At 31.2% G+C, this 16,811-nt stretch overlaps 3 protein-coding genes across 5 annotated transcripts; all 3 read right to left on the reverse strand.

Moving 5' to 3' along the window:
* Nucleotides 1-3,482: 3,482 nt before the first annotated feature.
* LOC113874636 (probable gamma-secretase subunit PEN-2) lies at nucleotides 3,483-5,164 on the reverse strand. 2 transcript variants are annotated; one of them, XR_003506096.1, is made up of 3 exons: nucleotides 4,841-5,164; nucleotides 3,703-3,920; nucleotides 3,483-3,604 (listed from the first exon to the last, which is right to left on the reverse strand). XR_003506096.1 is itself a non-coding variant. In XM_027512855.1 (2 exons), exons 1-2 carry the CDS (start codon nucleotides 5,088-5,090, stop codon nucleotides 3,760-3,762), a joined length of 411 nt encoding a protein of 136 aa, XP_027368656.1. In that variant the 5' UTR covers nucleotides 5,091-5,164; the 3' UTR covers nucleotides 3,685-3,759. The 2 variants fall into 2 exon arrangements, 1 of the variants encoding a protein (XP_027368656.1); XM_027512855.1 differs by lacking the exon at nucleotides 3,483-3,604 and having other exon boundaries at nucleotides 3,685-3,920.
* A 1,433-nt stretch (nucleotides 5,165-6,597) lies between these two features.
* Nucleotides 6,598-11,427, reverse strand: LOC113874620 (GDP-mannose transporter GONST1). Of its 2 annotated transcripts, XM_027512838.1 has the most exons (8): nucleotides 10,760-11,427; nucleotides 10,517-10,656; nucleotides 9,869-9,998; nucleotides 9,157-9,255; nucleotides 7,961-8,115; nucleotides 7,609-7,725; nucleotides 7,163-7,260; nucleotides 6,598-7,039 (listed from the first exon to the last, which is right to left on the reverse strand). In XM_027512838.1, the coding sequence occupies exons 1-8, from the start codon at nucleotides 10,958-10,960 to the stop codon at nucleotides 6,981-6,983; spliced, it is 999 nt and encodes a 332-aa protein (XP_027368639.1). In that variant the 5' UTR covers nucleotides 10,961-11,427; the 3' UTR covers nucleotides 6,598-6,980. The 2 variants fall into 2 exon arrangements, with proteins under 2 accessions (XP_027368639.1, XP_027368646.1); XM_027512845.1 differs by lacking the exon at nucleotides 9,157-9,255.
* A 2,088-nt stretch (nucleotides 11,428-13,515) lies between these two features.
* Nucleotides 13,516-16,502, reverse strand: LOC113869421 (ABC transporter I family member 10). The gene is made up of 6 exons (XM_027505743.1): nucleotides 16,298-16,502; nucleotides 16,006-16,177; nucleotides 15,841-15,927; nucleotides 14,476-14,601; nucleotides 14,268-14,390; nucleotides 13,516-13,877 (listed from the first exon to the last, which is right to left on the reverse strand). Exons 1-6 carry the CDS (start codon nucleotides 16,372-16,374, stop codon nucleotides 13,668-13,670), a joined length of 795 nt encoding a protein of 264 aa, XP_027361544.1. The 5' UTR covers nucleotides 16,375-16,502; the 3' UTR covers nucleotides 13,516-13,667.
* Between the last annotated feature and the right edge of the window lie 309 nt (nucleotides 16,503-16,811).

Consider the following 16,811-nt stretch of genomic DNA (forward strand, 5'->3'; position numbering starts at 1 on the left):
GGTGCTTTTGAATTGAACATCTTAACGTATACATAGTACTTGAGCAACAAAAAATGTATACTTAGTTGTATGTCAAAAAGGAAAGAAAAAAAAATGCATACTTTGTCACAATTAGGCTTACCATTTTGAAGAATAGTTTTGACTTTGAAGTATGCCTAAGCAAATTAAAGAGGTAGAAAGAAACACGCCATCAGCTGAAAAATCCCCATTCAGAAGACAAATGGAAAAGTCATTTGTGTTCCCTCTCCCATACATTTTTATAGTTGGCTTAGTTTAGCTTAAAAATATTTGTTTGTTTTTTTTTTTTATGGAAATAGGAAAAAAAAAAAGAAATGGAGTATATAAATATGGAATAACATATTGTGGTAAAGGCCCTTTTGATCTTGAGATATATACATTGGTACGTAGAGGTTTGATGCACTCTTCTTGTATTATAGGTTGACTACCGAAAATACTTAATTCATTTCTAATAAACCATGCTTGCTTATTAAAAATAAAAATAAAAATGGATAAAGCTTGAAGACTATCATCATCTGTATGCAAAGAAATAAAGAAGAGAAATTCTTTTGTGTGTGAGTTCCACTGTTAAAAACTTATATCCATGATAGTCAATACTTTGCATGGAAAATAGTGAGAAAAACAGAAGAAAAGTAATTATCATTTTACTTTCAATTAAATATAAAACAAATTTATTAGAAGGATAAACATGTCTTGATATATTATTGTTCTATTTTTTTTTTCTAGTAACTCTTTCACTCATTTACACAAGTAAAGAGACTTTTTTTATCTTTTATATTTATATCCATATAAATACTATATTTTCTTTTTCTTTCTGTATTATTTTCTTCCTTCTTTTTTATGATAAACAGTTTTCCTAAAATAGTGAATATGTTTTTCTTATCTTGAATTTATTTTTTATTAATTTTTTTTATTTTATAATTAAGTATTCCGATTTTAATTATTATAATGAAAGTTTTTCATTATTGTGTTTTTTAACATGTGTTTACAAACACATAATAAAAAATTAAATATAATAAAATTTTATTAGTAATCACAAAATCTAATGCTTTGATAACATTAAATGTTATATTTTTCAATAAAAAATTTAGAAATTACAATATTTCTGTTAATTTTCAGGAGAACAATTATTTATAAGCCAGGAGCACCATCACAAGCTTCAAACATTCAATACTAGTAAGCATTAAATTCACCAAAACTGAGTGAAGCGATACTATACAAAATTGAAAACATACAAAAATACCTTTCATGAAATTGTAATTTATTATCAAAAAATAAAAATAGATTAAAATATTTATATTTTTACTATCAATCCACCTATTAAATGATTATATATAAATATTCCTTCTATAATTCAATAACTTCCATCCATTACGTAGTGTTTTTTTTCTCTGTCATCCACGGATTTATTACATTAAAAGAATATTATTCTGGGATTTATTTATTTATGGGAGACCTTGCTCCACAACAATGTGGATATTCTAAACTTGAGCAAGTTTACCTCTTCAAAAAGATATTTGTAATTTAGATAAAAATACTAATAGTCTAGAGAAAATATTTTTGGTTTTTAAATTCTTGTACAGCCTATTTGGTTAAAATAGTTGATAAGTTAGTTAAAATAGTTGATAAGTTAGTTAAAAATTAAAAAGTTAGTAAAAAAGAAGCAAGAGAAATACTTTTTTAACTGAGCTATGAATTAAAAGCTTAAAGGTATTAAGTTAGTTAATCCAATTAGAAATTTTTATAAAATTAGTTGTCAAAGTAAAATGACATAAAATTAGTTGTCATAGAGAATGATTGAAAGAAGGTTGTTGATGATTCGAATAGCAATTTTTGTCATAGGTCTAAGTTAGAGAATAATTTATGTACTAGATAAGATACTTCGATTGTCATCATCGAAAAAGGAAACTAAATACTCATTTGACCTGACACTAGGACGAAGCATATCCATACTCTTTCGGCTACTTCTCTAATCATATTAAAATAAATTAATAAGATAATTAAGGATTAATAATCAATAATTAATAAGAAAAAAAGTTAATTACCTAAGTAATCAGAAGGTTAAGACAAAGCTGAATCATGAAACTCGTTAGTCTAATATCTTATTTATAAAAGGAAAGTAAGAAGTATAGATAAACAGGACTTCAAAAAATTTAATAACATTTATCATCTTGTACTGAAAGCTAACTTTACTATCAGTGTCTTTGGAGGTATTCCTTTTCACCTCACAGCAGAAGAGAATTTAAAATATTTCGCAAAGACATCATATCGAAGGACAACGAGAAAAACTACAAAAAATGAGTATATCCTTAACAGGAACAATTTATATAGATATTAATTTGTTTAAATGCTGTTTTGATTAATATAATTACTTACGTTCTTAGAAAGGGCAACAACGCTATCCATAGGGTGGCTAAATGGGCAAAACATAGTTTTGAAGGTTGCTAAATATCCATAGTTGATGTAATCCAATTGGATTTTGTTTTGGTCAGTGTTATGCTAAGTTTTTCTTGTAAAAAAATATAAACAGGGTGATAATTAAAATAAATAGTATAACATAAAAAAGAAATCTGCACTAAAATAAACTATAACTTTCAAATTCCTTTTATGCTTTTTATTATCATAAAAAAAAAAAATCGTCCCTGAATTAGTATACTTTATGGCATGAGAATTAATTGGTAAACAATTGTGTATACTTAAAAAGAGAAGTTCGTCACTCATAATTATCTTATCGATCTTATCGGACTCAAATAAAATTGCCTCCTATAAAAAAAATACTTTGGTTTAAGTCAAAAGATTAATCCACTGAACATGAGAAAGAGTGTGAACTTGCGTACAAAAATCAATATTAAATATTAAACTTCAGATTAGCAAACAGTGTGGGACTATAAAATGGGCAAAATAATATTTGTTCGAAGGCTTGATCATAATCACTATTACTAGGACACAAAGGCAGAAAGGAACCAGCACATTGAGGCAGGCCATTTTAATGCCAGCCACATTCTATCCTATATTTTTATACAGAGTAAAATAAAATTCGGTTGGTAAGTCATTAAATTGGACGTCATTTTCATTTTGTTTAGTAATATTTGACCAACAAAACATACTAATTCTATTTGCGTAGTGAGTTATGATTTTCGTGGGAGAAAGTGACAGCTGAGCGGCTACCCTGCTTTCATTGTCTCCTACGGGCTAAGGGGTAAACTTCCAAGCCCCTTATGATGCCTTACAACATATGATCACCATCTTTTCTTCCTCAACATACCAAAGCAAGATCTTGAAGAAATAAGTTAATAAATCTTGCTCAATAATATACAGTTTTTTGAAAAAGATTTTAAATATTTTATTTCATATTTTCTTCTCTTCCTAGTACTTCTGTAGAAGTTTATCTAATGAGTTTTATTTAAAATTATAAAACATCACATCTAATGCATCAATATCACTACATATTATAATTTTTTAATAAAAACTATTTATTAATTTCTTATTCTGTATCTTACACAACCCAACCCCCCCGAAAAAAATGTAGTAAAGATACCGAGAACTATACTCTTCCAAAACCTTGCTTTTTATCTATCAACTGTACCTGCAAGATTAAATCCATTACAATTCAATGACAAAATATAGTCAAATGTTGTACTAATAGACATTAGACATCAATCACGAACCAGGGAAGAAACTAACTGGTAAATAAAAGATCAAATTATTTCTATCAGGATCAAACCCAGAAGTGGCACACAACTAGCTCCAGCTTGTTAAGCCCAACTTATCAGCAAGATTGTACATAACCAATTGATCCCAAACAGGGCCGAAGAGACGTTCCCCTCCAATGGCAAATGTCAGAGCCCACGAAGAGAGAAGTGCCGTGAATACAATAAACCCAACGGCCGATCCAACAACATCTGCACAGGATGTCAGACAAATTAAGGCTCATTTGTTTCGAAGTTACAAAATCAATTATTATACTTCTAAACTAAAAACACATTCTAATACAAATATGTGATTCACATTAATTTAAACACACATCTAAATCACATTTAACGGTTTAAAGTCTAATTCTACTCAACTTTAAACTAAATGAACACTAAATCAACTGAAAAAATGAAGGTGGCTGTAAAGTAGTGAAGAAATTCGGCATATTTTAACAACTGAATTACTTGAACAAGTTAGTAGATTCAAAAATTAATTCAACTATAACGACCAAAATTCAGAGCACCCTCCAACATGAAACTATGCAGCTTTCTCAATCATTTAATCTAATTGAAACCAACTATTATGTTAAGCACCAACTCCCAATACTAAATACATTAGTTCAATCCTCTGCCCCATTTTATTTTGGGCGAATAGTTAGTAACACCAGAAATAAAAAACAGAAACCCTTGAAGCAAATAATACACAATAAACGGCAATGAAAGAAGAAGAGAAGGGAGGAATAATACAAAACCCCTAAACACACGGCTCTTCCCTCTGCAATGAGAATTCAACAGCCATCTTACACAACAAAATTCAGCCATGCTTATAACAAGATGCAAGATTTATTTATCAATTCAACTTAAAAATCTGCAAAGATGCAAAATGAAATTTCAACATGCAAGTTTTCAGTATAACATTCTCCTCATCGTCCACAATGATTTGTTACACGCTTGAAATAAACCCTACATTTCTGCAGAAAGATACCTAACCATTTTCCATTTTGCATATTAATTCACTACTCAATTAATTAAATAAATAAAAAGTATATCAACAAACAATATTAACAGAAAAAAGCCAATATTTAATTGAATTGCAATAAGGGAAAAAGAAACAAGAATCGAAGGAATACAGGGACGAATGCGAGGGAAGGAGTGGGAGTGGCGAAGAACGGGCCAGAAGTAGAAGCAATTGATGGCCCAGAGGAGAGGAAGAAGAGCGAAGCCGAACTTGTAGAATCTGCGAGCGTAGCCCACTGAGTCTTCCTCGGAAAGCCCAAGAGGCCCATCGATCGTTGGCCACACCGGCACCGATGACGACAGCAAATTCAGATTAGGGTTAGGGTTGGGATTGTTTCTATGTGACTCTGATGATGCCTCCATCTATGCGATCTGCCTCTCGGATCAATGCTTCTACGCCAATTTAACTAACCATCAGCGTAAAAATGTAAACAAAATGAAAACTTGTCAATTCCGATTCATGTATCGTCACTATACTACTTCAATCTTCTTGTTAAAATTAATTTTAAAATAATTATTTCATGAGAAGTTAAAATAACAGAAGTATAGTAATTTATTTCTACCTTTGATGAGAAGTTATTTTTAATAACGAAAAAAATTGGCACTATAATTATCTATTAAAATAAAAAGTATCTTTTATAATTGTATTCAAATAAAAAACTGCTTCTATTTTTTATAATTTTTTTAAAATTAAATCACTAAACATGATGATTAAATTTACGACACAAGACTTCCTAAAAAATAATTTATTAAGTAAAGTTGATAAAATTAGTCTGTTTGACTAAGTCAGTCCAAATTTGTTCAATAAAATATAAGACTTGAGGTTTAAAATTTAAGTTTGAATTCAATTTAATTTGTTTTCTCATTCTAATTAAATTTGATGCAAGCTAAACCTGCAAAAATAAAAATTGCTACCACTTTTGCATACTCAGGTTGAATCTGAATTTTTTGTCCTCTCTATTAAAGCCCACCAATTATAATGAACTAACTTAAACACAAATAACTCAGTTTTTGCTAACTTTACATGTAATTAATGCATTTATCCAAATACTACCTTAATCACTGTATGAATATATAAGTTGTGATAATAATTTGATGATTTTTTTAAAGATAATAATACAGAAAATAAACAAATATTTCAAAGATTAATTTAGAAATCAAAATTTTTGAAACACTAATGTAATGACACATCTAATTATAAAAAATAAAATTGATTTATTTTTATAATTTTAAAATAATAATAAAGATATTGAAAAACTATACTAAAACTTTCTATTTATACTCTCATTCTTCTAACAGAAACAATAGAGTAATTGGCTAATTGAATACATTAAATTGATGAGAAGTAAAATCTAAAGTACTTCTTGTCATTGAGAGAGTTTAATACTCTCTCACACACATAAAATAATTTTAACTATTAATTTTATTTTAATAAATAATAGAGTTAATAGTTTAGTTAAAAAAAATGTTAATGCTCTTATTTTTAAAAGATTAGAAAATTCTAATTATTAATCTAAAGAAAGTGTAAAATACCTTCTCAAGTTATATAAACACCACAAAAGACACTTCAATGAAAATTAAAATGACTATAAAGATCCTTCGTCAGGTTAGTGCTCGAACGATCCTTAGCTATGTAATAATCCAAGCCCTTTGAATGCCACAAGTCATGTTGACAACTTTACGTATCAAACTAAATACCTCAATATAGCAAGAAAATAAAATAGAAGCTGATGCTTGATACAACGAGACTACGACACACGATCCAAATATACAATGAACAAAAATGATTTCTTATGATGTAGAAAAGTAAGAAAAAGAAGACAAAGTATGACACTTGCCCAAAATGCAAGATCAACTTTTTTTCTTCATTTCAATGATAATTTTCATATTCAACAAATCGTAACGTGATGATACACGATAATAATGAAGTCACATGATACAAAATCCATCTGAAGAAGTTAGTGTCAATTTTTGCTCCCAATATGATCCAATGCATCCAAGCAGCACTTCCTCAAAAGATCCAAATGAACTTGGACCAAAAACTGTCCCTTAAGAGAAGGAATCATGAACCATGCTTCACCCATATTGGATATATAAAGGGTGAGAGTGTAACTTTAGATGATGCCAACTCTTGACAACACCTCACAGGACTGAATTTCCAATTTAACCCAAAAATCAAATTCCAAAGATGGGAAGAATTCCTTTTAGTGCAAACTTTAATTGTCGTGTAAAAATATAAGCGTTTACTGCTCTTCAGGACTGAGATCTCTCCCGGATTTTGGCTCTAGCAAAAAACACCCCAGCCAGAAGACCTACAATTGCATTTCTACCTTCAGTGATGAAACTATATGTACTACAAACTAGTGCTAATGCACTCTATAATAATGACAATAATAATTATACTATTATCACTTTCAGTTCAGTAAAGAACTAACCAAAGAAAATGCTAGCAGAGTTCTCCAAACTAGTAGGAACTTTAAAGAGAAAGATGCCGGCAATAGAAAGTGGTATCTTATTCAGTGAACCTACAAGACTGCAGATGGCAAACTAGTTAGATATGTCTAAAATAATTAAGTGGCATTTTTCTGATAAAGCATGGCATTTTTACGTAGAATCTAGATTTAATAAACTACTGTTCCAAGTTCCAATGATAATCCATAACTGAGGAATAACCAAGGTGAATGCATTATTAAGTAGTCATCACATAAAAACAGGCACAAGACTTGTTTGCTTCAAATTAGACCCTAGCTAGACCTGTAAAGATGCTAATCTAAGCCTCATGCACACAGCTATTGCCAATAACATGTTATATGTTAAACTTATAAACTACCTGAGACACTCATCGTAAATGAAGAAGTGGAATTGGTACTTCTGATCTCACCTGTATGTTGTAGCCCCTGTCTGATGAAGAAACCACATGGATGTGAAGCTGATCGCTAGACCCAAAAATCCACTAAAGGTCATCACCAACCAAAAGTCAGGCAATCTCAAAAGTGGCCTGTAAATTAAAATATCATAATATAATTAAATAAGATAAGAAAGAGAAAAACATAATGAGTAGCCTTATACTTCTGTCATCAACATAACCTAAACAATTGTGACATAAAAACACCTGTCTTGAGATTCCAAATCTATGTATTTGTATAACCAAAAACAAAACCAAAGCAAAAAGTAAACTTGGGATGCCAAGCACATAATTTGAAGTCATTCACAAAATGTGGGGAAAAACTCACGTTCTTAATAGATAATCCATCTCGTTGAAAACAATAATCAGGAAAATTCCCAAAGGCAAAGAAAGAGTGTTGTTCAGCAAGACCATTGAAAACTCATTCAAGTTTCCAGATTTTGTAACTTGCTTTGCCGTATCCATGACCCTTCGGAGGGTCAGCTGCAGCAAGAAAATAAAAACGACGCATTAATCAGCAAACTTGACTAAAAGCTAAAATCAGTGTTATCTACATACACACATTATAACATAGTATATTATCCTTTTGAAACAAAACCAATCTAAACCTCCTCTGTGTAAAAGTGTATAAGTAATTGAATGCTATGTTAGAGATATCAGGAAATTAGAAAATTACTCAGTTAGGAATTAGTTACAGTTAGTTAGAAATACCTTTCCAATATAAACCATTAGATAAACACATTTGTAATTACTTCATCTTCTATCAATAATATACTTCGCTTGTTTTTCTCTCAACTTCTCTCAGGCTCTACCATATTTTTCAACACTAAGAATCTAGATTCTAGAAACCCCTCCAAAGCAAGTAACATGTCAAACTGAAATGCATTGAACCTGTTCTCACCGGGAATAGAAGAATAAAATATTTATGCTGGAAAGATTGACTGGATAAACTGATCAATTCCCCTCACCCATGATAAATTATATCAATTCATCTAATTTTTTCATTTAATTTTACTTTATCACTCAACCAAGTCTAAGTAATTCAGTCCTTATCCCTGAGAGAGATAGAGAGCCCTAGGGACTAGGGATATTCTATAGCCATAATAACTACACAAGGAGATAATATCTATGGCATATGTTCAGATCATAGTTGAAACAACCAGAAGTGTTAAATTAGAATGAAAGAGTAAAACATAAGAACATCACAATGATCATAAAAAACAGTAACAGATTTTGGCAAGACAAAAACATGATTGAATTTATGAGTCCACAATGATACTGGATTAATATCAAATTATCAAAATTGATGCCCAATTCTCAAATCAAGGACTAGAAATTACACACGCAGAAGAGAATTGCAAACAGAATAAAATTTATCGTGAAGTTACATCTTGCAGTTTTCTGTGGAAATTTCATTTGAAAACATTCAGGCAGTAATGGAAAGGCAAGCAAAGTGGAATTGAAATAGAATGAAACTAATTATGATGATGATGAAGCTTAATATCACAACAAATCAATACTCACAGAATATGATGCAGTTAAGAAACAGTTTAGTGTCTGCCAAGCATAGCCAATTGCATTAAAAGAGAGATCAGTAAGCCCTCCAGTTATAGCTGAAATGATCTGAAAGGGAAAAGGAAAACTTTCTCAGGATATCTTGTACAAAAGCTTGTTATGTTTTGTAAAGCAAAGATCCAAATGATGCACAGTTTCAAGACAATCTTAACAGTAAACAGCTTCATGACCCCAACAAAATGAAAGACATTTATGGGAAGGGTGAATCAAAACAGACAAGCCATCAAGTAACAAATGCATAGCTAACCACAGGATAAAGCCCAGCAAAGTAACCCTCAATGACAGTCCAGCAACTACATTACATCAAATTGAACAAACAAATATTAGATAAGCTTGTTCCCATCCTAAAACACCAATCCCACTCTAGACATCATTTATGTTCCCTTAAAAGTTGAACCCAACAAGAACTAACAAGCAACATGAACAATTTTGGTATGATAAGACAAATAAAATCTTTCTGATTGTGATTTGTTACTACATCCTCCAACAACTATAATAAAGCAATACATTGTTTAGAGTAATGGTTGCAGGAGTTGTAAGAAACAAACCAGAATTGGAAAAGGTATAATATGTGATTTCATTATTCTACATCACAGTCAGGGTCTTAAACAGCCTAAAATCCTGATATTGCAAGATTCATATGTCATGCCCTTCAACGTACCATAAGAAACAGAGCAGCCCAGACTCGGCCATCGTGGTGCTTACTGAACAAGTACATTTCACCAAGGGCAGTTATGACATTAGTAACATTCTTCAGGACTGTCACCATGGCTACATTAATGTATTTCAAACTGCACATAATACATATTGATAAGCAAAACAATGCAAGTAAGCAAGAGAGAGCAACAAACTGCTCCATTTTAATTTCAGACCATAAGTTGACACTGGCATAAATAATAAATATCAAGATCACACGTTTGATAAAAAAGTTAGCACAAGTTTAGAACTTCAATGCTTCCCAAATAAGAACAATTCTACCCTAAATATCAGCATGATGTTTCCATTTCAATTACATCAGATCATTTATATAAATGGAATCTGTCTGAGCATATTCTGCAAAATATAAATATACATACGCGTGCGTGTGTATGTTTAAAAAATTCAATGTAGTTTCATACCTAGCATTAGACAATAATAATTAGAAAAGGTACACACAAAAGGAGATTAGATTTAAAGATCTGGAAGCACATGAAACATGGAATGGAAGAACATCAGTAATGAAGTATCTTCCACCATCACCCCCTTTGGGAAGATGATCAAAGAAAGAATGAGATTATAATAATAGTCACAAAGTTGAAGACTTGCATACCTAAACATGCTAGTAACGAGCATTCCAACAAATATAACATTCACAGGCATCCAGACTTTAATCAATCTCCATGTCAGTGGTTCAGTTGAAACCAAACCCAGAAGGCTCAACATGGAAACAATAACAACTGAAATGAAATTCTGCATCCACACAAGTGTCAGAATCCAGCTCAAGAAACCTATACAAGACCAAAAAAAAGGGGCAAAAAAAAAAGGGGAGTTCTAAGGACATAAAATAAAATACCTGGTACAACATCAAGGATATGCCAGCATTAAAATCATAGCTGGAAAGTACAAACTTGTTAACCAATATCATGCCACATGAAGAAAGGCAATAAGCAAGTCCAGACAACAAGGCTTGATTGTGGACTTTAACTACTTTCTCTTTATTCTTCTCCAACTTGGCATTTTCCACGTCAAGTTCTTCATTGGTAGAAGGATTCATTTTTCTGTGATCCAGTTATCGCTTCAAGGAAAATCAGCTAAGAGCAAAGAAAAGAACTTTCTTGCAGTGATGAAGAGCGAAAAAACCCACAGTTTCAAAGCGTTGAAACTATGAAGCTCAGGATCGACAAGTACAATGAAACCAAAAAGGAATAACCTTTTGGACAAACTCAGATGTATTTATGATCGACGAGAAGAACCCATCAAGGAATCGTTCTATTACAGAGAATTAGATGAAAAAAATGAATAATAAAATTCAGGGCATAAATGAACCCGTAAACGTTGATGTACGGAAGGAAAGAAGAAAAGGAGTTGGGAATTTTCGTAGCGTTTGAAGAAGGAAGCTACCAACTTTTGTGGATTTTTTGTCCTTTTACAATTCTCATGATCCCATGTTGGTTGGGTTCAGGATAGCTTTGAATTACATACTCAAAAGTCATAAAATAAGCGTGTTTTTTGCTTTTTAATTTTGAATCAATGAGTTCACAGCAATAACATATGCCCCTGTGAAATGTGATTTCAGTTTATTTCTTTCCCAATTTCACGGCTGTTACTGCTACCATTAACGCCAAAGCAAATATCCTAAGTATAAATATGATAAGCTTAGGATAATGATTATCATTTAAAGAAAAGAGAGAAATGTTAATTGTACAAAAAATGTGTATATCTTTTTTTGTGAGTGAGGGAGCTGGCAGGCCCAAAAATCAAAAATCACATAATTCTCATCAAGTTAACGACTAACAAATTGTAAATGAAAATAAGAGGCGAATCATAAATTATTATATATTTTTTTAAGAGATGATGTTTAATAAAAAAAAATATGTATATAATTTTATATATTAGTGAGAAAAATGAAGAGAAAGGAGTAATAGGATAGATAATGTAATATAAAAAAATATTGTAGTGCAAATTTATAATAAAAATATTATAATTCTTTAAAGAAATCTGGGTCATGCCCAGGTTAGAAAAAAAATAAAAACAATAATAATAATGCTTTTAACTTTGGATTTTGAGATTGGATAGTAAATGAGTAATATGTTTTTATAAAATATTTTAATTGCTTAAAAAACAAATATTAAATTCTTTAAAGATTTTTAACATAACAAATGCTTATCTTACAGAAAACGTTTGATTGGTTTTTGTAATATAGGAAATAATTTTATTTTTACTATATATTTTTCATTTTGTTCCACTATTATCATTTTCTTTTTAAACTTTAAAATAAAAACAAAATCATTTTTTCAGGGATAACTTATTTTATGTATATATTGTAAATTTCTGCACATCCCTTTCATGATTCTTTTCTTAGGTAGATCATAATTTCAGAAAATAAGAATGATAATTTTAGTATCATTTATAACATTACGATTCATACATAAATGTTTTACTTATTTATTTTTTTGCAATTTACATTTAACATGAATAATATTAGCACTAAAAAATTTCAATGATAAACAAAATAATCTGATGTTAAATTAAATTATGAAAAATCAATATAGCTTTTTAATATTTTCTTAAAGAAAATCATTTAGTTTTTACATATTTTTAAATCATACACAATACGAAGTTGTAAATCACACAAGCCGCAACACTAACCGCGACACAAATCATCGGAGAAAAAGCGGTTTGTTTTAAATTCACTAATGATCATATCAGAAAATTAGGGGACTTATGTAGTTGTTGACCTACAGCATTTATGATAAGGTTAGTTATGTACCAATTACAATGAGATGTGCCGAAAAAAAGGGATTGCAAAGGTTAGAAGCCACTTTAGATTTGAGGATTGTACGAGGATGTTTGAGCCCAAAAAAGACATCCAAAGGGTTTATTGAAAATCAGAGATATCAGCAAGTATCCACTAAACGCAAACAATGAAATTTTCAAATGCTTTTATTTTAGTGGACTTTTCCTAATATTTCAGTTACTCTTCAACTAAAAAAATTATAATTCGTCAGCATAGTTTAGACATAACTACTTGATATTGACATGGCCTTTTCAATAGTAGTAGCCGGCAGATGGGACTTGGAGCACCATAATATATTCCATTCTAATAAAATAATGACCCACTTGTCTGCAGCTTAGTCCAAGCGAAAATGCTTTAGGGATTGGCAGAATCATCAAATTATAAAATCTCAACATTTGTTAACTTAAAGGCCCCAATCATCAACTAATGAAAGTCAAGATAATAGAACCATTTTGAAATCATCCCTTTTTTCCATTTTTTAGAGAAAAAAAGAAAAACTTTCCCGAAGGTAAGTTTCAACGGATATCCATCAATTGACAGGAGGTAATTGACCCGTTTCAAAAGCAACAAAAGTAAACAAATTCAGATTTGCTACAGTTAGGAACCCATGTAGTAACAGCAATCAGCAAATGTGTTGTTTGATCTTCGTCTGAGTACTTTTTACATATCAATACTCATTTATGTATGGTTATTTTTTAAAAGCTTAAAAGTAAAGAGAAAATTAACAAATAAGAAAATGTAACTGAAAAGAAGTATGTAACTATAGGAGTACCTAAAATTTACTCTAGATGTAGGAATTTGGACCAGATAAGGGGGACAAAATTTTGTATTATTAATAATTACTCTCATAATTTGAGATTTTTTAAAAGGAAAAAAGAAATGAGATACTATTATGTAACCTTTCAATCATATAAGTATAGTTTTCAATGCCTAACGGGAAACCAATTTCAGAAATGAAAAATACTTAAGAATTAATCTGCTTAATATAGGCAGATTGCCTGGCTTCAATAAAACTCCTAATGGTAGAGGCATCTCCATGCATGACAACTTTCCCATCCTCCATGTAGATGGCACCATCTGCATATTCTAGTTCTTCCAGACGATGTGTGACCCATAATGCTGTAACTTCTGCAGAGGTATCCAGAGAGTTCCTAACAGCTTTGATAACCCCAACCTTAAATGAAACAAGTGAACCAAGAACCATCTATCAGAAAGGGTTGATCTCACACCAGAACTTTCACATTTACTACTATGAAAAGGTTCAATCGTAGGCATGAAAAACAAAGCCGTGAAAAGCATGTTTAGAATTTGATGGCCCACATATTCAGATGTAAGAAAGCTAAAATACACAGACCCACTGGCATTGTTCTCTATCTGAATGCATATGTCAGATGCAGATAAAAGGCATAAAAAATGAAAACGATGTGAAGAATGAAGGAAGAGAGATAGTTGCTAGTATTTTGTAGATGGTAAAAGTTCCGTGTTTCCACCCAAGATCTCAGTCTCATTAGTTTTCAACAAATAGGACTTGAAAAAGCTTATAACATCAAAATCCAAGGATTACCTGGTCAGTTTCATCTAAGAATGTTGTGAGCTCATCCAGCAACAGAACTTTACAAGCTTCAGCAAGAGCACCAGCAATTGCAACCCTTTGCTTCTGACCACCACTCAGAGTTTGGACAGATCTCTGAATAAAACAAAGAGAAAGTTCGTTTATTATATAATGCACACATTTGTTTTAGTGTTCCAAGGTTGTCGTCCCGTCCTAATACCTTCATGTAGTCAGACAGGCCTACAGCATGTAATGCTTTTGACACCCTAGATCTGACTTCATCATGGGTCAAATTGATCTTACCAAGACCAAATGCAACGTCTGCATCTACAGTAGGCATTACCACCTGCAATAAATGTAATCCTTCACACTTGAAAGACTGATCATATACATCATGTGCTCAAGGTGTAAAATTCTCAGTGAATCTTTTCCTGTGATTAGATTGATAACAAAATCAAGTTTTTCACTTTCATATTTTGTGAAAGTATATTTTTTTTTGTAGTGATATTAGTATTTGAACTGCAAACGTTGAGATAATATTCAAATGAAATTAGATTGAAGAATTTTTATCAAAACAAACATAATCAAGTCATTTAAATTCATAAGATAGCATGATGCCAATAAAACTCCACTTATTGATTAGAGAATAGAGAATAAAGGAATCATTGAAATTCGTACATGCTCTAAACAAAACAGTCTGTCTTCTGACTCTTCTCTGTTTTCCCTTTTCATTACTTTTAATTCTGGAACTTGGAAAGAAGAGATTATAGGTAAGGTAGAGTATACTTCTATGTTGCCTGTGCTTAAGAATCCACAAAAATTAAACATCCAGTCTGATGTGTTGGTGTTCAACAAAAAAGAAAAAAAAAAAAAAACACCCCAATAAATCTTCCTTGTATTGATACTTAAATACCAATTTGTTGAGCTAACATCAGTAACTGTTGCCTAAATATTTTTTAAAACTGTCTATTCTACAAAACCTAAACAACATTGTTAACTATAGAACTGTAATTTGTTACCATTTGAGATGCAAAGGTAAAAAGAAGGCAGGACAGTTGCAATGAGAGTAAGAACTATAGAAACAATGACAATCAATGGCAATATTTTATTGAAAAAGTCAAATAAGACGGGGAAAGGTTGGACAATGCCTCAAAATTTGCAAGAAAATTTGAGTCTGAGAGCAGCCTAACTGCAGTCTTATTCTTCGATCAGAAAGTTCTATCTCATTTTTTGTCAAATAACTACATTTTAGCAGCGTATTACAAATCTAATCAACAGAGAGCATAGCAATGGTAGCAAGATAACCGAACTCCTGAAATTAGTAACGTCAACCTGGCTCACAATTTGATGAGGTTCCCATCTCTGAATTTGGATTTTGTTAACAAATTTTAGCTCATATTTCCATTCCAATGGAAAACAAGTCCAGTGATTTTCCTTTTCAAATATATACCAAAAGGATAAAAATCTAAAATATCTAACCACCCTTTTCTTAATGCTCAAAAACCCAACACACACACACTTCAAAAGAATGATAACAATGAACCACGTAGCACAAAATACAATAACATTGAGACAAAGAAAGAACCTGATGATCTGGATTTTGGAAAACAAAACTTTTAGGCTCATTCACATACACTGTTCCTGAAGTTGGGTTCAACAGACCAGCCAAAACCTGCACGCCAACTCTGGATTACATTACAATATGTACTACACTACAAAACAAGAACTCTTACTTGTAATAGAATAGTACCTTCAATAGAGTAGATTTTCCACAGCCATTGGGTCCAAGAAGCATCCAAAACTGCCCACAAGGAATGCGAATTGAACAATCCCTCAGAACTGGCACATCCTGTGTTCCCCTCGTCGTGAATGAGAAATTCAGATTACGCCCTTCAATTGCAAAATTTTCCGCAATATTGCTCCTGAAAAACTCAAACAATAATTAAAAAAAAAAAATATGGGGCATGGTTTCAACCAAAACCGTTTGAGAAAATGCCCAACTGAAAAGTAAAAGAAAAAGAAAGCACAGAAACTAGTTGTACCTTGTAGTAGTGGGAACTGTGGCACAAAGTGGAGCAACAAGACGCTCGGGGAAGCGAGTGAGATAAGAGAGATTCATAGCATTTCCTCTTCTCTCTCTTTAATATTTCTTTTTTTAACGTTGAAGTGAAATTCCTAAGTTGTTCGAAACTTTTCATGAACGACGCGAGTCCTCTTCCTCATGACGTGGCACGTTCTGATTAGTTAAGCTTTATGTTCCAAATGAATGTGTCATTGCCCGGAACCGGATTTGCTGCTGTTGAACAAAGATACAGTTGGTGCAGTTGTAAAAATATTAGGCAACACAAGTATAGCAATAGAAAATCAAACTTTTATCTACAGAATACCATATTTAAATTTTTTAATCCATACCAAATATAAAAGAAAAATTAGAAGTATAAAATTTTAAATATTTAAATCAAAGAATATATATTTCTTCTAATATAATATATATTTCTTTTTATGGGTCAAAATTTCTATAATTTTTTAAAAATTTTAGTTTAAGTGTATTAAAAT

Source organism: Abrus precatorius, unplaced genomic scaffold, assembly GCF_003935025.1.
Source record: "Abrus precatorius isolate BTA unplaced genomic scaffold, Abrus_2018 Scaffold10, whole genome shotgun sequence".
Classification (NCBI taxonomy): Eukaryota; Viridiplantae; Streptophyta; class Magnoliopsida; order Fabales; family Fabaceae; genus Abrus; species Abrus precatorius.

Coding starts and splice junctions, on each gene's coding strand:
- LOC113869421 (XM_027505743.1), bottom strand. CDS start 16,374: ATGAATCTCTCTTATCTCACTCGCTTCCCCGAGCGTCTTGTTGCTCCA. Junction 15,928..16,005: donor GAAAATCTACTCTATTGAAG/GTACTATTCTAT, acceptor GTTGGCGTGCAG/GTTTTGGCTGGTCTGTTGAA. Junction 14,391..14,475: donor GCCTGTCTGACTACATGAAG/GTATTAGGACGG, acceptor TGTTTTATTCAG/AGATCTGTCCAAACTCTGAG.
- LOC113874620 (XM_027512838.1), bottom strand. CDS start 10,960: ATGAATCCTTCTACCAATGAAGAACTTGACGTGGAAAATGCCAAGTTG. Junction 7,261..7,608: donor ACAGGGGCTACAACATACAG/GTGAGATCAGAA, acceptor TGCCATCTGCAG/TCTTGTAGGTTCACTGAATA. Junction 7,040..7,162: donor CTCTGCTAGCATTTTCTTTG/GTTAGTTCTTTA, acceptor ATGCAATTGTAG/GTCTTCTGGCTGGGGTGTTT.
- LOC113874636 (XM_027512855.1), bottom strand. CDS start 5,090: ATGGAGGCATCATCAGAGTCACATAGAAACAATCCCAACCCTAACCCT. Junction 3,921..4,840: donor CTTCCCTCGCATTCGTCCCT/GTATTCCTTCGA, acceptor CATCCTGTGCAG/ATGTTGTTGGATCGGCCGTT.